This window comes from Pelophylax lessonae (assembly GCF_965119305.1).
Source record: "Pelophylax lessonae genome assembly, chromosome: 1".
In the NCBI taxonomy this organism is placed as follows: Eukaryota; Metazoa; Chordata; class Amphibia; order Anura; family Ranidae; genus Pelophylax; species Pelophylax lessonae.
The window spans coordinates 36,513,372-36,538,447 of NC_138768.1; the positions used below are offsets into that span (position 1 = coordinate 36,513,372).

The following is a 25,076-nucleotide window of genomic DNA, read 5'->3' on the forward strand; positions in this document are numbered from 1 at the left end:
AGAGGCTGATAACAAGTTCAATTTAGGTACTTAAACTGCTTGCTTATAAAGAATACATTTAATGATGTAACAATAATTACAGAGCAGCACTGATTTGTGTCTGCGTAGAGTTCATGCAAATTGGTTCCTGGATGCCTAAGCCAAAAACTCTATGACTAATTTGCATACCTAAATATTTGACATATATATATATATACTAGGGATCGACCGATTATCGGCAAAGCCGATATATCGGGGGCCGATATGCACTTTCCCTGATATATCGGATTTGGCCCCGGAGGTTACCGAGATTGCCGATATTTCGGGAAAGTGCTGTACCGGAGTCATGCCTGCAGCTAGAGGCATCACCCCGGTACCGGCGTCCATAGCCGACAGTCGGCTGTCTTGTAATGACAACCGATGCGGCCAAGAAGCCGCTCGGCTGTCATTACAAGGAGCGGGAGGGGTCGTCCCCCCCCCTCCCGCCGCCTTCCGGGGCTCGCCCGGGTCTCCCGTCCCACCGGGAGACCCGGGCAACCAGCCTGCGCGGCCGCCAAACAGAAGATCTGATCAAAGCCGCATTCGGCTCTGATCGGGTCTCCATGTAAAAAAACCCAGAAGTGATGTCATGACATCACTTCCAGGTACTCGGCGCCAAATTAAAAAAAATTAAAGCATTCAAAACAGCCAAACTTGGCGTTTTGAATGCTTTTAGGTGCAAATGAGGGGTTTGGGGTCTTTTAAACCCCCAGATCCCTCCACAACAGAACCTGTAAAAAAACAATACATTTTTTTTTCTTTTTTAATGTACGAAATTATCGGCCGATACCGATATGCAATGACCAAAATATCGGTATCGGCAATAAAAAAACTATATCGGTCGATCACTAATATATACGCACACAGTAGGGTTGCCACCTCATCCCTTTAATCAGGACACAAATTATTTACACAGGTTCTGTGGCTGATTAAGGTGGTAATTTAACTAAAATGGTGCCTTATGTGCATTATATATTATATCAGCCTCAGAACCTGTGTAATTAATATGTATCCTGGATTAAAGGGACAAAGTGGCAACCCCAGAACACAGACACTGTATGTGTATATATATATATATATATATATATATATATATATATATATAGCTATTTTTTGATACTTTGTAATAGCAGAGTTTTTTTGTTTTTAGATTGTCAGAAGCACAAAAATGTAAATAATTTTATATTTTAAATGATTAGTTCTTAATATAGTAATTGTATCTGACATTTACAGTATTAAAACACTGCCAACTTCAGGCTGCAGTGGCCTTGCAGACTGGAAGCTTACTTTTTATTTTTTACAAAGCCTCCAGTTTGCATTTTATCACATAGTTGACATAGCGATCAGGGTGGTTCCTCAGTGGGGACCGGAGCTGTCCGTTATAGCTGATAAAGTATTGGTGCAAAGTATCGGCTGGTGGCATTAAGTGGAAGGACATTTAATAAGGTATCTCCAGTACAGAGCATTGTGCAGGGGGGCATTTTATATAAAGATTGCAGGTGGAAAAGGGTTAAGCGTAGCAGAGAAAATGTACATAAGTATTCACAGCCTTTGCCATGACACTCAAAATTGAGCTTAGGTGCATCGCGTTTCCACTGGTCATCCTTGAGATGTTTCTAAAACTTGATTGGAGTCCACCTGTGGTAAATTCAGTTGATTGGACATGGTTTGGAAAGGCACACACCATTCTACAGTGAGGAAAAAAACGTATTTGATCCCCTGCTGATTTTGTAAATGACAAAGAAATGATCAGTCTATAATTTTAATGGTCGGTTTATTTTAACAGTGAGAGACAGAATAACAACAAAAACATCCAGAAAAACACATTTCAAAAAAGTTATAAATTGATTCGCATTTTAATGAGTGAAATAAGTATTTGACCTCTTCGCAAAACATGACTTTGGTGGCAAAACCCTTGTTGGCAATCACAGAGGTCAGACGTTTCTTGTAGTTGGCCACCAGGTTTGCACACATCTCAGGAGGGATTTTGTCCCACTTCTCTTTGCAGATCCTCTCCAGTTCATTAAGGTTTGGAGGATTACGATTGGTAACTCAGACTTTCAGCTCCCTCCACATATTTTCTATGGGTTTATAGTCTGGAGACCGGCTAGGCCACTCCAGGACCTTAATGTGCTTCTTCTTGAGCCACTCCTTTGTTACCTGGCCATGTGTTTTGGGTCATTGCCATGTTGGAATACCCATCCATGACCCTTTTGCAATGCCCTGGCTGAGGGAATTCTCACCCAAGATTTGATGGTACATGACCCCCTGCATCGTTTCTTTGATGCAGTGAAGTTGTCCTATCCTCTTAGCAGAAAAATACCTCCAAAGCATAATCTTTCCACCTCCATGTTTGATGGTGGGGATGGTGTTCTTGGGGTCATAAGCAGCATTCCTCCTCCTCCAAACACTGGGAGTTGAGTTGATGCCAAGGAGCTTGATTTTGGTCTCATCTGACCACAACACTTTCACCCAGTTCTCCTCTGAATTGTTTAGATATTCATTAGCAAACCTCAGGCAGGCCTGTACATGGGCTTTCTTGAACCGGGGGACCTTGCAGGCACTGCAGGATTTCAGTCCTTCACAGCGTAGTGTGTTACCAATTGTTTTCTTGGTGACTATGGTCCCAGCTGCCTTAAGATCATTGACAAGATTCTCCCGTGTAGTTCTGGGCTGATTCCTCACCGTTGTGGGGGGGCAGGGCAGTAAGGGGAATCTGCTCTGCACAGGGTGATAAGGGTGTGCCCAGGCACACCCCTATGGGATTTCCCTACATGCCCATCTTGTGAGTTTGCTTTTGTCTATTATTAATAATTTTATACTGCACTTAGATGGCGCTGCTCTCCTTTCTCTCTATTGTTGTAATTTCAGGACTGGATGGACAGAAGGTAAGACTGCTCCATACCCTGTGTGTATTTAGCTGCTTGCCTGGAGTACAGCTTTGATTTTATTCTGCAAACATGTAAAAATGTAAAATATTATTAAGAATGACTTTCATATAAAAAGTAATATTAATACTCAATGTGTACTCAGTGACTATACACCGTCTCCTTTCTGGAAGTCACAGCTTGATAATCTCTATCTGACGTTTACAGAGTTATAACAAAAGGCGATCTGGGTACTTTGTAATTCTCTTTCCATGATCCTTTCTTGTTACTACCGTTCTCTAATATTTTTCACACACTGTAGTTACCATAAACATTACTGTTTGCTTTGGTATCCACAGATCCCGGGACATGCCGGACAATATTTATCAAATATCCTTATGTGTATATCTTAAGTGCGTCATGAGCCAGCAGTTATCATCGCGGTATCGCTCACGCCGCATTATCGCAGTGAAAAGGTTTTTTTGCAGGAACTGACTGTGAACAAGTGTAAAGCTTGGCCGAATATTTTGAAAGAGAACCTGTCGCTTTTCCAATGCAGGTGAAAGTGACAGTGTCCCTGCAAAATCCCCCCCCCCTCCTTATTCTTTTATATTCCCTTCACCTGCGTTCCCTGCAGAGGCCTAACTAGAACATTCAGGGCCCTGGTGCAAGAAACCATGAAGGGCCCCCCCGGACATGGATGAGCGAGTTTGGGGTGGAGGAACTTGACTGGCCTGCACATGGTGTGGGGTAGTTTTTCAGGGGTTGGGCAGTGAAGGGAACTCAGCATACCAAGACATTTTGGACAATTTCATGCTCCCAACTTAGTGGGAACAGTTTGGGGATGGCCCCTTCCTGTTCCAACATGACTGAGCACAAGCAAGGTCCATAAAGACATGGATGAGCGAGTTTGGAGTGGAGGAAATTGACTGTCCTGCACAGAGTCCTGACCTCAACCCGATAGAGCACCTTTGGGATGAATTAGAGAGAAGACTGCGCGCCAGGTCTTTTCGTCCAACATCAGAGCCTGACCTCACAAATGCGCTTCTAGAAGAATGGTCAAACATTCCCATAGAGACACTCCTAAACCTTGTGGACAGCCTTCCCAGAAGAGTTGAAGCTGTTATAGCTGCAAAGAGTAGGCCAACTTAGTATTGAATCCTACGACCTAAGACTGGGATGCCATTAAAATGTATGTGTGTGTAAAGGCAGGCATCCCAATACTTTTGGTAATATAGTGTACAGTGCCTTGCGAAAGTATTCGGCCCCCTTGAAATTTTCAACCTTTTGCCACATTTCAGGCTTCAAAGATATAAAACTGTCATTTTGTGTGAAGAATAAACAACAAGTGGGACACAATCATGAAGTGGAATAAAATTTATTGGATATTTCAAACTTTGTTAACAAATAAAAAACTGAAAAATTGGGCGTGCAAAATTATTCAGCCCCTTTACTTTCAGTGCAGCAAACTCTCTCCAGAAGTTCAGTGAGGATCTCTGAATGATCCAATTCAGAGATAAATGACTAATGACTAAATGACTAAATGACTAATGATGATAAATAGAATCCACCTGTGTGTAATCAAGTCTCCGTATAAATGCACCTGCACTGTGATAGTCTCAGAGGTCTGTTTAAAGCGCAGAGAGCATCATGAAGAACAAGGAACACACCAGGCAGGTCAGAGATACTGTTGTGGAGAAGTTTAAAGCCGGATTTGGATATAAAAAGATTTCCCAAGCTTTAAACATCCCAAGCAGCATTGTGCAAGCAATAATATTGAAATGGAAGGAGTATCAGACCACTGCAAATCTACGAAGACCTGGCCGTCCCTCTAAACTTTCAGCTCATACAAGGAGAAGACTGATCAGAGATGCGGCCAAGAGGCCCATGATCACTCTGGATGAACTGCAGAGATCTACAGCTGAGGTGGGAGACTCTGTCCATAGGACAACAATCAGTCGTATACTGCACAAATCTGGCCTTTATGGAAGAGTGGCAAGAAGAAAGCCATTTCTTAAAGATATCCATAAAAAAGTGTTGTTTAAAGTTTGCCACAAGCCACCTGGGAGACACACCAAACATGAGGAAGAAGGTGCTCTGGTCAGATGAAACCAAAATCAAACTTTTTGGCAACAATGCAAAACGTTATGTTTGGCGTAAAAGCAACACAGCTCATCACCCTGAACACACCATCCCCGCTGTCAAACATGGTGGTGGCAGCATCATGGTTTGGGCCTGCTTTTCTTCAGCAGGGACAGGGAAGATGGTGAAAATTGATGGGAAGATGGATGGAGCCAAATACAGGACCATTCTGGAAGAAAACCTGATGGAGTCTGCAAAAGACCTGAGACTGGGACAGAGATTTGTCTTCCAACAAGACAATGATCAAAAACATAAAGCAAAATCTACAATGGAATGGTTCACAAATAAACATATCCAGGTATTAGAATGGCCAAGTCAAAGTCCAGACCTGAATCCAATCGAGAATCTGTGGAAAGAACTGAAAACTGCTGTTCATCCAACCTCACTGAGCGCGAGAAGTTTTGCAAGGACAAAATGGGCAAAAATTTCAATCTCTCGATGTGCAAAACTGATAGAGACATACCCCAAGCGACTTACAGCTGTAATCGCAGCAAAAGGTGGCGCTACAAAGTATTAACTTAAGGGGGCTGAATAATTTTGCACGCCCAATTTTTCAGTTTTTTATTTGTTAAAAACGTTTGAAATATCCAATAAATTTCGTTCCACTTCATGATTGTGTCCCACTTGTTGTTGATTCTTCACAAAAAATTACAGTTTTATTACAGTTTTTATATCTTTATGTTTGAAGCCTGAAATGTGGAAAAAGGTCGAAAAGTTCAAGGGGGCCGAATACTTTCGCAAGGCACTGTATTGTAACGCTCCTGCGTTTCTTATATGGTGTGGATTTTCAGCTGCAGAAATAGTTCCACGTCAGTAGTCATGTAAGAGATATGCTGAGATACCATTTCCAACCTCAATGACTCATCATGTGTGGAAGGTCTTATTTCAGCCAGTAAATACACACAATTAGCAAGCTGGTTCCTAGAATGACTTTATGTATGTGGTAACACAATGATGAAGGTTGAGGGATAGGTTGAGTGGAGGTGGTAGGTGATAGACACTTGAAGGTGAGACAGTAGCAGATGGATGCAGGAAGGTTTAGCAATGTTGTATGGTAGCAGATGACAGAATAGCAGGTGGACATACAAAAGAGATCAACCCAGTGCAGAAAAGTAGCAGTAGTCTCAAGAGCTAGCAATCTAGTTATGCAGATGTGATAAACAGTCTCTACTATGCAGAGCTAGATAGTGTAAGCTTAGTATACGTTTATAGAGAATTCCCCTGCGGGGTACTTAGCACTATTAGCGATACAGCCGAAGGGTGGTTCAGGAGAGGCGGATGATCCAGTAGCGGGATACAGGGATCAGCGCGGCGAGGTTCCGTCAGCGAGGTAAGCTTGCAAGCATGGAAGCTTCAAGCAAGGTTAGCATCCAGGTAAGGGTGTTTGAACGAACACATGTGAGTGAGAACCGGCGCTTTAAATAGCCATCTAGTCTGGCGCTGGGTGATGACAGCTCCAGTCTTAAAGGTGTATGCGCACCTTTTCCAAAAGTAAATGGTGGGGCGCATACACTTGTGGAAAGTGTAATTTAGGGTACCAAAGGTACCGGAACATTACATGTATGTGGTGTGCAGAAGCAATCCAGTTGATGCATAGCTGCCAGATTACCTCTATCTGACAGCAGACAGATGCGGCTGCACCCACCGGGAGTGTGTGTAACTCCCCCCCCCCCCCCCCACGGCAAAGGGGTTAAAGGGGTTAAAGCATATATGAGATTTTAGTGATTGGGTTTACATCTGCTTTAATATAAATAATATAACAACATCAGCAGGAGTGTGAATTCCTTTAAATTATAAAAAAAAAAAAAAAAAAACATAATTTAAACAGAAAAATACAACTTACACACACAAATAAATAAATAAACATATTGTAGCAAAATCACGGCCGAGGTCAGGTCAGAAATCGGTCATTTCGGGTGTCATTTTCGCGTTGCTGCCCCTGACAACGCCGGGTTTTTGGAAGGGGTGAGATTTGACTTCTGGCCTGCCGGTGGGCCGGGAAGTTTTTTCTTTGTCACCGGAGTTTTGTTTTTGGTCTTGAAGATTTTATTTGGGTCCAGCTTGTTGGTGAAAGCTTCAGGATCCTCAGACAGGGTGGCAGGGTTGAAGGTGATGGGTTTGTACATGTTCATCCATTGCTGTCACATAGATTAATATCATTACTGGATGAAGTTTAATCTGCTATTATTTTGCCCCCCCCCCCCCCCCCCATCAAAATGCTAATGACATTTTTTAAATAAAATCTTTCCATTTTCATTTACATACACTATTGGCGCTTTTCCACTGCATGGAACCGAACGGTTCGGCTCGCTTTTGTGCTTTTCCACTGCTGGTACCGCATGGTATAGTGTCGGAACGTTTCGGTACGGTTCGGTACGGTACGGCGGCGCTTTTCCACTGCATGGAACCGAACGGTACGGTACGGCTCTGTAAAAACAGTACCTACTCGATTGTGGTTCCAACAGGTACCATGACTGGTACCATATCCCACAATCCTTTGCATGCAGTCACTTCTAGCCACTGATTGGTCAGAGAATCCCACCCACCCCGTTGTTATCCCACCCACTTAACTTTAGTACTACTTTAGTGGAAAAGCAAACCATAACGTACCGTACCGAACCGTTCCAACACCGTACCATGCGGTACCATGCAGTGGAAAAGCAAACCGGGCCAAGCAGGGCCGAGTAGAGCCGAGCCGGTGCTTGCAGTGGAAAAGTGCCATAACAGGCCAGATTTTCAAGATAACTGAAATACATCCCAGGTGATATCATTTGCTGCTCAGTGATTGCAGTACTCTAGTCTGCATCTCCCCAAGGTAATACCTAAAATCTGGCCTGTTAGAGGGCCCTGTAGGCCAGGGTTGAGGACCACTGCACTATATTACCAAAAGTATTGGGACGCCTGCCTTTACACACACATGAACTTTAATGGCACCCCAGTCTTAGTCCATAGGGTTCAATATTGAGTTGCCCCACCCTTTGCAACTATAACAGCTTCAACTTTTCTGGGAAGGCTGTCCACGAGGTTTAGGAGTGTCTATGGGAATGTTTCACCATTCTTTCAGAAGCGCATTTCTGAGGTCAGGCACTGATGTGGACAAGAAGGCCTGGTCGGGTTGAGGTTAGGACTCTGTGCAGGCCAGTCAGGTTCCTCCACCCCAAACTCGCTCATCCATGTCTTTATGGACCTTGCTTTGTGCACTGGTGTGCAGACAAGTTGGAACAGGGGGGTGGGGCCATCCCCAAACTGTTCCTACAAAGTTGGGAGCATGAAATTGTCCAAAATGTCTTGGTATGCTGACGCCTTAAGAGTTCCCTTCACTGGAACTAAGGGGCCAAGCTTGCGCACTGGTCCAAATCATTTGGAGGGGGGATTATGGTGTGGGGGTTATTTATCAAGGGTTGGGCATGGCCCCTTAGTTCCAGTGAAGGGAACTCCTAAGGCAGTGAGGGCGAACCTTGGCACCCCAGAGATGTTTTGGAACTACATTTCCCATAATGCTCTACTACACTGCAGAGTGCATGAACATCATGAGAAATGTAGTTCCAAAACATCTGGGGTGCCAAGGTTCACCATCACTGTCCTAAGGTGTCAGCATACCAAGACATTTTGGACAATTTCATGCTCCTAACTTTGTGGGAACAGTTTGGGGACGGTCCCTTCCTGTTCCAACATGACTGCGCACCAGTGTACAAACCAAGGTCCACAAAGACATGGATGAGCGAGTTTGGGAGTGGAGGAACTTGACTGGTCTGCACAGAGTCCTGACCTCGGCCCAAAAGAACACCTTTAGGTTGAATTAAAGAGGAGATTGTAAGCCAGGCCTTCTCTCCAACATCATTGCCTTAACTTACAAAGGTTCAAAATTCCCAGACACACTCCTAAACCTTGTGGACAGCCTTCCCAGAGGAGTTGAAGCTGTTATAGCTGTAAAGGGTGGGCCAACTCAATATTGAACCCTACAGACTAAGACTGGGGTGCCATTAAAGTCCATGTGTGTGTAAAGGCAGGCGTCCCAATATTTTTGACAATATAGTGTGTCTTATTTTAGACCCAGTGATGTCATCACTGAGTCTCTTTGCAATGCTGCCAGATTGTGCCTTCCCTGGTTTCTCATTTTCCCCCTCATCAACATGCTAATCACATTTTTCATTCTTCAACTCTTTCCATTTTATTACATAAATTATTTTAGACCCAGTGATCTCATCACTGGGTCTCTGTGCTTCTCTGTACAATGCAGGCAGATCATGGCTGGTGGGAGGGGCTGGCAGGGTACATTGCTTCCTGAAGACATCCCAGCCCCCTACCTCAGTACTCTTCTCAAGAGTCCGTTCTGCTCAGCGAGGGATCAATCCGCAGATCTCCGCTGAGCAGGTGGATGACAGCTCCGTCTCCGCGCTGTGTGCAGAGACAGAGCTGTCAGATCCCTGCTGTCCTCTATGGAGAGATCGGATGAGAACGGACCGCCTGTTCGTTCTCATCCGATCCAAATGGGTCGGAATTGGAGAGCAGCGGGTGTCAGCAGAGATGTCTCGGCTGACACCCGCTGCCCCATAGGGATGCATGGAGCATCCAATCAGGCCCGCCTGAAAAACTGAGGATCGGATCGCCCGTGTGAAAGGGGCCTAAGACTGCTGCTCAACCTTTGTGGCTCCACATAAAAAGAAAACTAAGCACAGCAGGGGCAAAGGACAGGAAAGTCTGCCTGGTGTCAAACTGCTGAAAACTGAGTTATATGAACAGGTCAGATGAGGTCTTTTACAAGTGCACTTTGCCAAATGCCAGTGCAGAGGGATCACGTACCCAACTCCCATCATGGGCTTTTCTACATCTTCCAGCTCCTGCTTAGCAGCAGTTGGTAGAAGGATTACCCAAGGATACTAGAGGCGTTCTCACTTCGAGGATAACTCACCATGCAGGTAACTCACCTTGGCCTGTGGACTGAGGCCGTAGCTTGTGAAGGAATACTGCCACTGTGGCAGCCCCAGGTGGCACAGGAGTAACCGGTAGTAAGCGGTGAAGGTGTCTGTAAGGAAATGCCAGTAGAGTGCGCGGTCTAGGAACCAGATGCTGGGGTCAGGTGTCACCTCTCCTGAGAAACAAAATCAGGGAATGGAAGTCTTTAAGTAAAGGAGCATACATACACACATCGAGTCACTCAACTTAGAACTGAGATTTTTGGTAGATACTGGGGGGTAGGAACGCCAGTATTCAAAAACAAAAAGTGCAGCTTTGACCTAAGTTAAAGTTAATCTAAAGTCTAGAATTTTTTTTTTCAGGAAAATAGCAACTATGTAATACTTGCCTGCTCTCTGTGTAATGGTTTTGCACAGAGCAGCCCCGAACCTCCTTTTCTGGGGTCCCCCGCACGCGCTACAGGCTCCCCCTCTTCTCTGTGTGTCCCCATAGCAAGCTGCTTGCTATGGCAGCACACCTGCTGGCTCACTCCTGAGCCGCACTGCCTGTGTCCATCGACACACACAGCACCACTCGGCTCCTCACAGAGTTTGATTGACAATGGCTCCTGCTGCTGCCTGAATCCTTGTGAAAAGAGGAAGGGAGGGAGAAGACTGCAGCTGTGCATAGCGCTGGATCCCTGACAGGCTCAGGTAAGTGTTTAGAGAGGTGAGGGAAGGAAATAGTTAGTGTAGGGTTTATTACCTAAATGCAGGCAATGTATTAAGGTAAAAAACACTCAGTCTTTAGAACCACGTTAAATACTGCCCATGTTAAAGGTGTAGGCCATGTACCTCCCGAATCCTGGTTAAAAAACTCCCAGAGATGGCATCATGCTATCTTGCCTTGTTGCTAAGATGTTGCTAAGACACTCCCAGCTGATTCAAACCCTCCCAGCATTCGCTCTCTTTCTTCTTTTGTAGTAGCTCTGAGCTCAGCAGTGCTGTGACAGAGGAGATGGTGGACCATACATGTGCAGCAGATTTTTGGTAAAGCTTAACTAATCCTTTAAACCCCCTGATATTTTCTTCTATTTCTCAGGGACTCTATAAGATCTTATTGCTTGGCTCCCACCATCCCTGTGCTGAGTCCTCAGGTCTTTATACCTGCTGTGCCCACCATTCCTGTGCTTTGTTCCCAGGTCTGTACACCTGCTGTGCCCATTATGAGGGGTTCTCACCATCCCTGTGCTGAGTTCCCAGGTCTGTACACCTGCTGTGCCCATTATGGGGGGGTTCCCACCATCCCTGTGCTGAGTTCCCAGGTCTGTACACCTGCTGTGCCCATTATGAGGGGTTCCCACCATCCCTGTGCTGAGTTCCCAGATCTGTACATCTGCTGTGCCCATTATCCTGTGCTGAATTCCCATGTCTGTACACCTGCTGTGCCCATTATCCTGTGCTGAGTTCCCATGTCTGTACACCTGCTGTGCCCATTATCCTGTGCTGAGTTCCCATGTCTGTACACCTGCTGTGCCCATTATGAGGGGTTCCCACCATCCCTGTGCTGAGTTCCCATGTCTGTACCCATGCTGTGCCCATTATGAGGGGTTCTCACCATCCCTGTGCTGAGTTCCCAGGTATGTACACCTTCTGTGCCCATTATGATGGGTTCTCACCATCCCTGTGCTTTGTTCCCGGGTCTGTACTCCTGCTGTGCCCAGTATGAGGGGTTCCCACCATCCCTGTGCTGAGTTCCCAGGTCTTTACACCTGCTGTGCCCATTATGAGGGGTTCCCACCATCCCTGTGCTGGGTTCTCATGTCTGACACCTGCTGTGCCCATTATGGGGGGCTCCCACCATCCCTGTGCAGAGTTCCTGGTTCTGTACCCCTGCTGTGCCCAATATGAGGGGTTCTCACCATCCCTGCGCTGATTTCCCGGGTCTGTACCCCTGTTGTGCTCCATCATTCCCGATGGAATTTTATTTGCGTATATATTTTGTTTATATATATTAATATAGTATTAAAGCAAAACAATAGCAAAACCTTTTTATTTTGTTTTTGAATAGAGCAGGGATTGGTTTGTATTGCTTTTCCGTGTCCCTACTGGGGAGATTTTCTTTCTTTCCCTGTTCTGTGAACACAACAGGAAGTGAAAGAAATTATTCCCAAAATCAAGTAACAAACAGACAAAAACAGAAATACAGTTTATGAGGGCTAAGCACGTGTTTTATTGCTGTGGATGCCTTCCTGTCCCAGTGACAACCGCTCCCCCTATTTTCTGTATAGGTGTCATACGTATAGGAAAAGAGTAATGGGGTCACAGGAACTGCATGAACACAGTGGTGACGTAGTGCTCAGTAGGGTAAAGCTTAGCAATCAGTATACAATACAGGCATCAGACATTCAGAAGTTTTGCATGCTGAGGACTCTTCATCCGAGAAACTCTTCAAGAGAAACAAGGACCAAAGACTGCTTTTCTCTCTTTTTTGTGTGACAGAGTTGGTTTTAAAGGTGAAATTGAATCTGTTATATTTTGCCTTTTCTGATTCCTCATCAACATGCTGATTATATTTGAAAATAAACTCTTTCCCTTTTCATTACGTACCTTACTTTATTCCCAGTGATCTCATCACTGGGTCTCTGTGCTGCTCTACAATGCAGGCAGATCATAGCATGGGGGGAGGGGGCAGGAGGGTGCTGTACATAGCGTCCTGAAGTCCTGAACACATCACAGCGCCCTACCTCAGTACTCTCTTCAGTCGTGATGAAAGGGGTGGGAAGGCTCTTAGGAGGAGTTCTTAATACATTAAAAAGCCTTGATGGGTGGATGTCAGTCTGGAGAAGTGGGCATTTCAATGCGGACCACCCTAGGTAACATCAACATTCAATGCTGAGCCTCCATGATTAAAAGTCCAATGAATGAAAAGTGTGGGCCAGGGAGGAAATAGCTGGATGATGCTGGATGTCCTCCAGCCAGGACATTAAAGGGGTTGTAAAGGCAGAAGGTTTTTTTTATCTTAGAGCTTTCTTTGCATTAGGATAAAAAGCCTTCCCCCTAATACTTACCTGAGCCCCCTCTCTATCCAGCGATGTCCATGAGTGCTTCAGCCATCCGGGACTCTCCCTCCTGATTGGCTGAGACAACAGCGGGAGCCACTGGTTGTCAATCATAGCCACTGAGGAGAGGCCTTGGGCTTCCGCTGCTGTCAATCAAATTCAGTTAGCCAACCAGGAGAGAGAAGGGGCGGGGCCAAATGGCAGCTCGGTGTCTGAATGGATACACGGAGCTGCAGCTTGGCTGGGGTGCCCCCATAGCAAGCTGCTTGCTGTGGGGCATCCAATAGGAGGGAGGGGCCAGGAGAGCTGAAGAGGGACCCGAGAAGAGGAGAATCGGGACTGCTCTGTGCAAAACCAACTGCACAGAGGAGGGAAGTATAACATGTTTGTTATTTTATTAGAAGAAAAAACTAGACTTTACAATCACTTTAAAGTGGTTCTAAAAAGTTTCAAGGTTTTTTTACCTTCATGCATTCTATGCATGAAGGTAAAAAACCTTTTGTGTGCAGCAGCCCCCCCCCCCCCCCTTATACTTACCTAAGCCCCATCGCGATCCAGCGATGTGCACGAGAGCCTCAGCTCTCAGAGATCTCCCCCTCCTCATTGGCTGAGACAGCAGTGGGAGCCACTGACTGTCAATCACAGTACTGAGCCAATGAGAAGAGGCAGGGCAGCACAGTGGTGTAGTGGTTAGCACTTTCACCTAGCAGCAAGAGGTTCGCTGGTTCGAATCCCAACCACGCCACTACCTGCCTAGAGTTTGCATGTTCTCCCTGTGCCTGCGTGGGTTTTCTCCGGGTACTCCGGTTTCCTCCCACACTCCAAAGACATGCTGGTAGGTTAATTGGATCCTGTATAAAAAATTGGCCCTACTATGTATGTATGTGAGTTAGGGACCTTAGATTGTAAGCTCCTTGAGGGCAGGGACTGATGTGAATGTGTAATGTATATGTAAAGCACTGCATAAATTGATAGCGCTATATAAGTACCTGAAATAAAATAAAAATAATAAAGCCGCAGATCTGCATGTGAATGGACACACAGAGCAGCAGCTCGGGAGCAAGCCTGCTTGGGTGCCCTCATAGCAAGCCGTTTGCTCTGGGGGCTTTTGGCAGGAGGGAGGGGCCAGGAGTGCTGCGGGAGACCTGAGAAGAGGAGGGCCGGGGCTGCTCTGTGCAAAAGCAAATGCACAGAGCAGGTAAGTATGACATGTTTGTAATTGTTACTTTTTTTTTTTTTTTTTTTTTTTTAGACTTGCCTTCAAAGTGTTACTAAACCCATAACAGTAGAATCAGTCTGTATATGCAGTAAAGCATGCTTGTTATACTCGCTGTGGAACAACCTAAGAGGTTAATCCTCTGCATTGTATAAAAAAGCTGTTTTATCCTGCCTTCTCTGATCCTCTCATTCTTGCACCGTCCCCAATCCATCTCTTGACAGAACAGAGCCTTGGGGGCACTCTGCACATGCTCAGGTTGGTGTGTATTGTTAGAGGGTTTTTTTTTTTTTTTCTTGGGAGCATGTGATCAGCATCTCCTTTCCTATAGCCAGATAGAAAATGATCTTAAGGGGAGGGGGGGTTCCATACGAGATCTTTGCAAAGAGAGATTCTGGTCAAATGGGACAAGAATCCACAGTCTATAGACAATCTGATCCGGCTGAGCCAGGGTACGAGAGGGTCCCTGATCTGGTGGCTTCGTTTTCCGGGACTTTGCCAGGGCAAAACCCCCCCCCCCCCCTCGGACTGGATGGTGGTCACCATGGATGCCAGCACTGTCCAAACAGAAAGGCAGGGGCCTGCAGCCTCATGGGACAGACAGAGGAGAATGAAAACTCCTCCTACAAGCTTTAACCAGACACTGATAGAAGTCACAAGACTGCTCTATACTGCTGATGAGAAAAGGTATTTAGCAGTTTATATTTACTAAAATAATTACATTTCCTTGTTCTGTGTGCTGGAGGAGAGCAGATATAGTGCCTGCAGAGTCCTGGGTTTAGTAAGGGGGGCTCTAGCTGATTTGCTACAGCTTCTAATGCACATTATGAGAAGCTCACAGTGTGCAGTGAAATCAGAGTACGCCATTTCAGTTCAGGAGAGGAGCCGATACAACTGTGCAAAACTGAAAGGAAGGCTGGAGGGTCAGCTTTTTATGCTGGGTGTCTGGGGAATGTTTGTATTGCTCTGTCTATACTCTCCTTTCCTATAGCCAGCTAGAAAATGATCTAAAGGGGGGGGGGGGGGGGGGTAGATTTTTGCTTTGTTAGGGGTAACGCAGGCGCCATCTCTTCCCCAGTTTATATAAGAGCTCCCGCGTGTTATAATCTGGTTGGCGGATTGTATTGATAGTGGTGAGCGGAGCACAGGGGCGCACCGAGGACCATCTATTATCTGAGTTATTGGGCGCACAGTAATTACTATCAGTGCCGGGCCCGGCTGCAAGTTTGGTTCCATCAGAATGAATATACAGCACTGCTGAAGATGTAATATGGATTTCTCTGGAAGCAATATATAGTCGTTCAATAAGAATGGTATAAACATCTGGATTTACACCCCGGGCTCCAGGACCGGCCGCATAAATCTCACTTTCATATCAGATTCAATAAGCTTTAGAAATACTGATCCATAATTTACCTTCCAGCATATGGAAATAAACATGTCTCTGGTGTTAGGAAGCCTATGAGTAAAGTTCTGTAAGCCAAAAAAATTAAGAAATAAAAGTTCCGGATACTTTACAGCTCCATGCACACAGGGCGTCTGCTCAGTTGTCCTAAACGCCTTTCCTCAGAGGCGTAACTAGAACCTTCAGGGCCCCGGTGCAAGAAACAATGAAGGGCCCCCCAGCCAGGGGCCCTTCCCTTCAAGCCTGGGGCTCTTCCCACTGATCCTGGGGGGCTTTACTCTCGTTGTGGGGCCCTTTATTGCGGTCCGGCAGCGGGGCCCTTTCACAAGTTCTGCAGTGGGCCCCCTTCCTGCCATCTTGGGGCCTCCCCACGGTGGTGGAATACCAGGGGGCAGTCGCAAGTGTGACCTTTGCGATCCTGGAAGTTCACCCACTGGTGTCAGTAGTTTTTATTTTTTGGTATTTTATTTGTATTATTTTTTATTATTTTATTTTATTTTTTTCCAATGTCACTGACTATGACTCTGTCCATTCAGAAAAGGAAGGAGCTGGTAAACTACATATTTACCGACCCCTTCCTGGTTCTCTATTGTGACACATCCCCTGCAGCAGCGGCAACGGAGGGAAGGGAGCACAGTAAGGGGGGACCACAGTAGGGGGGAGGGACCAGGGGAGCACACAGGGGCCCAGAGACAGCAGAACACAAGTGAACTGGATAGGAGGGGTGGCGGGGGCAGCATACAGAGGAACCAATCTCATCCATTTTCCTCCTGCAGCTACAGGAGGAAAAAGGAGGACAGTGATTTCTCTACATGCTGCCCCACCCCCCCTCCTATCCAGGTGTACAGGGGAGCCGCACAGGCCCCCTGGGGCATGGGGCACGGTTGCAATTGCAACCCCTGTAATGACGCCCCTGCCTTTCCTCCTGGCCGAAAAACCAATTGACCCGTGTAAATGCATTTAGGCGCATCAAGCGTTTGGGTGTTAACCAGTTCCAGCCCAGGCCAATTCGGACATTCCTCTCCTGCATGTAAAAATCAGCATTTCTCTTTCATTCATTGACAGACACAGCTCCTGATCTTCTTAACCATTGGGTTATTCTGCCCCCTACAGGAGTAGGACACTAGGTAGAAAAAAAGCTAGACTTCGCCTATGAGCAGTCCCAGGGGGTATACTCCCACTCCCAGCTATAGGCACTTATTTTTCTGCCTAGCCAGGAGTAAGGACCTAGTTCCTTGCTGGGATCTTCAGTTCTTGCAATTTTTTTCCTTTTTATTGGATTTTTCTATTTTTCCTGTGAGAATCTACAATCAACTGCCGGACTGGGCGATGGGCTGGATATTTTTAAAAATCCAGTGGTCACCCCAGTCTGGGTAGCAAGAGAGCGCAGGCCTCAGCTCTGCGCTAGGTTGGCCGCGACATAGCCCCACTGGACGGGGCCTTGCCTGCAAGTTAAACATCTTGCGAGGTCGCATATGACCTGGCCTCGGCCTGAGTCGCAGCGTTCCTCCTGGCTGACAGCCCCCCATTTCGATGGAGAGGAAGTTCTGTCTGGAGCGGTGCCTACCCTGTTCCTGGTACGGTAAGTAGCTGTCCCCCATCTCCCTCTAGAGGGTTTTGGGATAGACCTGGGCCCCTCCCTGGGATGGTTGGATCCCCAGGTTATCCTCCTCCCCATGCAGCGTCCCCCCTCACTCGGTGGTCCCTGTGGACACTTCGCCTCTCTTCTGCCTACCCCCCTTCCCCATAGGGGCCATACCAGCTTTCAGGTCGGTCTGGGGTACTGAGCTGGCGATGGGGGGCGCGCCGCTGGCGACCAGATGATCGGCTTTTAGGAGGGGGCTATACCTGGTGGCTCCTGCCAGGGCCCCCCTTCCTGTGTCATTTTCAGGGCTCTTTGGACCCCTCCTGGGCCCCTGGGAGCCGGGTGGTGCCACAATTTTCTTGTAGCCTGCGTGCTGTAGATTCGGCGGCCATGTTTGTGTAGCCTCGCTGGCCATTTTCTAGTGGTTTCTCATTGCTAATAGCGGCGGCCATGACTGTGAAGCATATATGGGTGGAGATTTTGGCGGTGGGAGCCCCTCCTTATTCCCTGGTGCTGACTCCTGGATCTTTCTCTTTCTGATCGCCGCATGTGTGTGCAGATAGCCTGGTGCTGCGATGCCTGATCAGTGGGTGGTGAGTCTGGTGGGGTCCTCTCCCTCTCTGCTATAGGGTCGTTTGGTGCTCTGTGCCTGGCGACCTGTGGTGATGCAGGCACAGTAGGGGTGTCCCTAGCAGTGTGTTTACACCTTTTTTTGTGGGTCCCCCTTTTTCACTCATGGAGTCCCTGGAGAGAATTTCCCCACCTGATCCCCTCTCAGAGGCTGCCGGGCCCTCCGGGTCCCAAGAATCTCTTACTGCACTGACAGCGGTCCTTGAGTCTTTGGTGTCCAAGGTGGATTGGGTCCTGGGGAAACAGGCTAGCAAAAAGCATCCCCCGCCTTCACCTGCCTCATCTGTCTCATCAGATCCTGAATCTGAATCGGCCGCCACTGACGCGAGTCAACCTGTTGGGTCTGTGTCCACACACCCCGATTTCTCAGATAGTGAAGATGATTCCTCTGCTCCTGTAGCCATACATGTAATGGCGCTGGTGGATGCACTAATTGTATCTGTGCGTGAGACTTCAAAAATGGAGGATGAGGCTGATGCCACATTGGAGATGTCGGTTCCTTTTGGCACCCACAAGCCCTCCAGAGCGGCAAGGGTGTTCCCCTTTCCCGCTTATGTTGACAAAACTGTCACTAAACAGTGGGGTTGTCCAAAACACCTTCTTGTGGTCCCTAAGCGTTTTGCTATGCGGTACCCTTATGAGGACTCCCAGCTTAAAAAGTGGACTGTCCCACCTGTGGTGGACTCTCCGGTTTCTAGGTTAAACAAAGCAACCATGATTCCAATTGAGGAGTCCCCAGCCTTTAGAGACTTGGCTGACAGAAAAGCGGAGACTGTGGCCTGCCTTGTGTACACTGTGGCTGGTTTGGCACTTAGGCCAGTTTTTACTATTGTCCTGGTGTCACAAACTCTGACCGAGTGGGCCAAGCTTTTACCCCTGGGAGCGGGAGGGGGGAGCAGCTTCCCCCTGCCTTTGCTGATCTGGTGGACTAGTTGGTCCAGGGGCTCCAGTTTGTCTGTGATGCCTCTTTGGATGTGGCTCCTCTTATTGCAAGGTTGTCTGTCTCAAAGGTGGTCTGCAAACCAGGCATCTAAGAAGGCATTATCTAATCTCCCCTTCCTAGGGGATCGCCTGTTTGGAGCTTCCCTGGATGACATCATTACGGGTCCTACAGGGGGGAAGAATACCTTTCTTCTGCAGGCTAGTAAGGGCAAGGAGCCCTCTCGTAGACGTGGTCCATCCTTCTCGGCTCATAAGAAGTTTTTTTTCATCCCTCAGGATCTCAAGACAAGGGATCAAAACCCTTCAGGTCCTCCAAACCTGCGGGCAAGGCTCCATCAGCATGAAGGGGCGCCCTCACCCGTATGTCGGGTGGGGGAACGTCTTCGCTGGTTTCTGGGGTCCACGAAGTAATACTGTTCAGCTACAAGATCGAGTTTTGTTCTTCCCCTGCTGAAATGTTTTTTTCCCCTCCAACTTTCGCCTGTCCCCAGACCGCTTACGAGGTCTCTTTGAGGCAGTGCAAGACTTGCTGAGCCAAGAGGCGATTGTCCCGGTTCCGACTTCAGAATGTTTTCAGGGGTTTTATTCAAACCTGTTTACAGTCTCCAGGAACGAGGGCAAGGTGCGTCCAATTCTGGACCTCAAGGCACTAAAACTGCTTTGTGCAGGTGTAGAAGTTCCGAATGGAGTCCATTTGTATGGTAGGGACATCCCTGCATCAAGAATGCTTACTTTCACATTCCGATATGTTTTGGTCACCAGCGCTTCCTCTGCTTTGCCGAGGGAGAGGAGCATTATCAGTTTGTGGCATTACCCTTTGGTCTCGCCTCCGCTCCTCAGCAAAAGTGTTGGTCCTGGTGCTGGCATTATTGCTTCAGTGGGGAATCGCGGTACTGGGGTATCTGGACGATCCTCTGCTGAGAGCGGAGTCTCCAACTGCTCTGGTGGACAACTTGGAGATTACTCTGTGAACTCTGAGGGAGTTTGGTTGGATTCTGAACCTTCAGAAGTCTACTCTGGTTCCGTCCACAAATCTGGACTATCTGGGTCTGACTCTGGACTCTGCCTTAGCCAGAGTGTTCCTTCCTCTGGAAAAACTCCAGAAACTGCAGGAAGCCATTCAACTTCTGTTGTCCAGCAGACGGTCACCCAATCGGACTTGCATGTAGGTGCTGGGTCTGATGGTGTCTGTCTTCAAGACGGTTCCATTTGCACAGATCCATACGAGATCTTTGCAAAGAGAGATTCTGGTCAAATGGGACAAGAATCCACAGTCTATAGACAATCTGATCTGGCTGAGCCAGGGTATGAGAGGGTCCCTGATCTGGTGGCTTCGTTCTCTGGTACTTTGCCAGGGCAAATCCTTTCCCCCCTGTACTGGACGGTGGTCAGCATGGATGCCAGCCTGTCCGGGTGGGGAGGCGTCCTCGGGAAAGATTCTGCTCAGGGGGTCTGGACAGTGGAAGAGTCCAGAAGGCCGATCAATGTACTGGAGCTCTGAGTGAGCTCCGAGCTCAGGGGGTCTGGACACTGGAAGAGTCCAGACTGCCGAACAATGTACTGGAGCTCAGAGCGAGCCCTGAGCAATCAGACTTGTCTGGATCATTAGAAGGATCGTCTTCAGGGGTGTCCGGTGCGAATTCGATCGGACAATGCAATGGCTGTGGCCTATGTCAATCACCAAGGGGGCACAAGAAGTGACCTGGCGGCTCGGGAAGTGGCCGGCATTCTAAGTTGGGCAGAAAGTTTCGTTCCAGCCATCTCTGCTGTACACATTCCAGGGGTGGCAAATTGGCAGGTGGATTACCTCGGTCGACAGGCGGACTAGGGGGAATGGTCACTTCATCCAGTAGTGTTTCATTAGTTGTGCCTCTGGTGGGGAACTCCCGAGATGGACCTGTTGGCCTCTGGTCTCAGTAGGAAGGTGCAAAGGTTTGTGGCACGGTCTCAGGACCCTCTAGCAGACACCACAGACGCGGTGTTGGCCCCATGGGGTCAGTATTGTCCGATTTATGCCTTTCTCCCCTCTCAATCTTCTGCCAAGACTTCTGCACAGGATCGAGGTAGAAGGGATTCCGGTCATCTGAGTGGCTCCAGACTGGCCTCGCTGGTCTTGGTACGCCGATCTGGTACGGCTGGCCGCAGATGTTCCTTGGAGACTTTCTCTCAGGGAAGATATGCTTTCCAAAGGGCCTATCTTCCATCCTGCTTTACAGTCGCTGGCTTTAACGACTTGGCTGTTGAAAGCCAGGTGCTGAAAGATAGTGGTTTGTCTGATTCAGTGATTCCTATGCTGTTAAAAGCTAGAAAATGTACCTCAAGGAAGATCTAACATAATACATGGAAGTCTCTTGGGGCTCATGCTCGCTCCTTTTCGGTGGCTCTGGTCTTAACCTTCCTCCAACAGGGTTGAGCAGCTCCTGGCTTTGAGTATTATCAAGGGCTAGGTCTCGACCTTGGTGATCTTCTTTCAACAACCAATTGGCCACACCCCCCCTGGTGCGTATTTTTATCCAGGGAGTTCGACACTTGGCTTCTCCGGTGCGGTCTCCATTGTCCCCTTGGGACCTCCATTTGGTGCTTTCAGTCCTTCAGAAACCTCATTTTGAAAATCTTAGGAAGGTTCCCCTGCTTACATTATCCCAGAAGGTGGCCTTTTTGGTGGCAATCACTTCTGTGCGCAGGGCGTTTGAGCTGGCGGCGTTGTCTTGTCGTTCCCCTTACTTGGTGGTTAACAGAGATAAGGTGGTTCTTTGCCCCTGTCTATCGTTACTTCCAAAGGTTGTCTCTGATTTTCATTTGAATGAAGACATTGTGTTGCCTTCCCTAAGTCCCAGGCCAAAACATCCTAAGGATATTGCCTTGCATTCCTTGAATGTGTTTCAGGCAATTAGGGTGTACCTGGCAGCTACGGAGTCTTTTAGGAAGTCAGACTCACTATTTGTGCTCACGGACGGACCTAGGAAAGGGTTTGTCCGCTTCTGCTGCGACCATTTCCAGATGGATCAGACAGACGGTGTTTCAAGCCTATTCAATTAAGGATCGGGTTCCTCCTTTCCCTGTTACGGCACACTCTACTAGGGCGCTTAGTGCCTCCTGGGCCTTCCGTCATCAGGCTTCAGTGATGCAAGTTTGCAAGGCGGCTACCTGGTCGTCTGTGCACACATTTACAAAATTGTATGTGTTGGCATCTGCGGATGCTTCCTTTGGCCGCAAGGTTTTGCAGGCTGCTGTTTAGAGGACCTGGTCCTCTGAGGGTGTATTGTTTTTTTCAGGTGAGCTCCAGTTGTTCTTGGTTGAGCTCCATGTTACCTGGTTGACTGTGATTTAGCCTTGGGGAATGTTTTTCTGCTGTTCCCAACCCTCATGTTTAACACTGCTTTGGGATGTCCCAATGGTTAAGAAAATCAGGAGCTGTGTCTGTCAATGAATGATAGAGAAAATGGGATTTTTGTCCGTAAAATCCATTTCTCTGATGTATGGACACAGCACTCACCCCTCCATGGAGTTCTGATGCTTCTAATACTGCTTGCTACTAAACTGATTACAGAGCAGAGAGGGGGGTTATATACCAGCTGAGGATGGCCCATGGGCGTAGCCAGGTGTTTTTTGTTCTGCCTAGTCCTACTCCTGGAGGAGGCAATGTAACTCACTACTTATGATTTATGGAGCGCTGTGTCCATTGATGAAGGAAAGAGAAATCCCAGTTAATAACATTCTCCAAAAGGAATACAGGTAACCACAAGCTGTACAGCCTTTAGTGAAGTGTCTGGATGCAGACAGCTAAAAAGAAGAGAGTGGCTGCAAGGGATTTCAGTACTTTATGCAGAGAAATGCTCTCAACATGCTGTTTGTGCCAGTCAAACATGTACTAGGCAACAGATGATGCGCATCTTTCAATCATAAAGACTCACATGTGGGTGTTACCACAGCTTCCCGTACCCAGCACTCTGCCAGTACCTTCCGCCAGCCATGATCTGCCTGCATTGCATAAGGAAGCGCAGGGACCCAACGATGGCTGGGTCTAAAATAAGGTTTGTAATGAAAACAGAGGTTTAATTAAAGTGTAAAGCCACCCTCACACTAAAATCCCTGCATCTACAGACAGCCATGATCTAACACTAATCTATCTAGCCCTGTGAAGAAGAAATCAGTATACATACCTTTTTTTAAGCCGACCCGACCCGGTCTCCAACGGTGGAAGCTCTGCAGAGGACACGGCCGAAAACGACTATGAAATGAATGGGGAGTGACGTCAAACATAGACTTACTATGGGGCTTCCATTGTTGGCTGCATCCTCTGCACCCACCTACACAGCAAAGCCGCAGATGACAGCTCAGTGTGAGATCGAGTCGAATCGAAAAGTTAGTGTTAGATGGTGGCTGTCTGTAGATGCAGGGAGTTTAGTGTTAGGGTGGACTTATCCTTTAATATTTGTATTAGCTTGTTGATGAGATGGGAGTGAAGAACCAGGGAATGCAAAATATAAGCATAATAAACGTCAGACCTCAATGACTGCACAACATCTCACAAATGACAGCAAGTGAAAGAAATAAGGGGAAAGGTTCAATGCGAAGTTGCTTGGTTCTCATGAAACAAAAAACGTTCACTTCTAGAAAACAATGACATGAAATTTCTCACCCACCTGGTTTTGATGCCTTATAAACCAGGCACACCTTCCCATTCCCATTACACGGGTCTACTTCAAATATTATATTCTTGGAATTAAAATGCGGTCGATCGGGATGTCCTTAAACAATAATAAGAAAGTTAATATATTATATACAGTTCCATAACATAGTTAGTCAGGTTGAAAAAAGACACAAGTCCATCTGGCTTAACCAATAAAAAAACAAAAAACATTAAAGAAAACCCAACCATACAATCCCATATACACAATCCTATACACACAGTTGATCCAAAAACCCCAACAAAGCATGATCCAATTTACTACAGCAGGGGAAAAAATTCCTTCCTGATCTCCTGAGAGGCAATCTATTAGTACCCATTTATATTATGTACACCTAGGAAAGAATCCAGACTTTTTTAAAGCAATCTAGTGAGCTGGCCAGAACTACCTCTGGAGGGAGTCTATTCCACATTTTCACAGCTCTTACTGTGAAGAAACCTTTCCGTTTTTGGAGACTTATGGGCCATACACACTATAAGATTTTCTGAAGACTTTTTCCTTCAGACTTACCAAAACCAGATAATATGAGGTCAAACCTAAACACTTTCAATTTGTATGCAATCTGGCAGGCCCTTGCACTACATAGAAAAGGTAAATCTGAAGGAAATCTAACCACAAAAGTTGGATAGTGTGTATCCAGCTTTAGTGTCCATTCACATTCACACGTGTGATCCATCCAGATTGGCTGGATCACGTGTGACGTGTCCAGTCTGTACTCCTCCATTCCACATGCTTTGGCTTTGGAAGCGGTTGGCTATAGCTTGGAAACATACACGGAGATGTCATCTACTTTACAGGCTTTTTTGACAGAAATTCTTGATTATTTATTGACACATAACTATTTTGTTTTTGATGACATGTTCTACCTCCAAAGATGCGGGGCAGCGATGGGAGCCAAATTCTCACCCTCCTTAGCCAATCTTTACATGGGTTGGTGGGAGAGGTCCCGCATCTTTGGAGGTGGAAACCCATATAGGGATAGCATTTTTTTGTACCGTCGCTATATTGACGATCTACTATTCATTAGTCATAAATCCATTGATTTTGAATCATTTATGATGTTTTTGAACAACAATGATTTGAACCTCTCCTTTACGGGAGTTTCCAGTCTAGATAAAATTGTATTTCTGGACATTACTTTGAGTCATGCAGGAGATAGAGTCGTTTCCTCCCTATATAGAAAGCCCCAGGCAGGCAACAGCCTATTGCATGCAAAGTCGGGACATCCTCTCCACACAATAAAAGGAATCCCTGTGAGGCAATTTTTGAGGCTTAAAAGGATTTGCAGCGACAATGACACCTTTAAAGAGGAATCACATTCCCTATACCAGCGCTTTCTCCAGAGAGGCTATCCTAGGTGGATGTTGGACAGAGCCTATCGATTGGCCCTTGAGAGAAATCGCATTGATCTTTTGCAACTCGCTGCACCTAACCCTACTGCTCCCATAAACCAGGAATTTGACCCTAATGTTGTACAAACGACAAAGAGTCCCTCTAGTGATAAAAATATTAGAAAAAAAAGGAAACATAAAAAAGACAAATCTACATCTTCAGTCACATTGGCATTACCATACAGCCTAGAATTTAACCACATAAAATCTATAATTAATAAACATCTACCCA

General features: G+C 46.8%; 1 protein-coding gene across 2 annotated transcripts in view; it reads right to left on the bottom strand.

The window, feature by feature from the left end:
- Window positions 1–6,856: 6,856 nt before the first annotated feature.
- The window catches only part of TPGS2 (tubulin polyglutamylase complex subunit 2), a 32,504-nt gene continuing 14,284 nt past the window's right edge, over window positions 6,857–25,076 (bottom strand). Inside the window, exons 4-6 of one of the 2 annotated variants that reach the window (XM_082256912.1) lie at window positions 23,409–23,513; window positions 9,956–10,119; window positions 6,857–7,165 (exon numbers count right to left, since the gene is read on the bottom strand). In XM_082256912.1, coding sequence (XP_082113038.1) covers window positions 6,947–7,165; window positions 9,956–10,119; window positions 23,409–23,513 — 488 coding nt within the window. In that variant the 3' untranslated portion in view covers window positions 6,857–6,946. The remainder of the gene's footprint in view (window positions 7,166–9,955; window positions 10,120–23,408; window positions 23,514–25,076) is intronic. The other variant, XM_082256911.1, reaches the window with a different exon arrangement.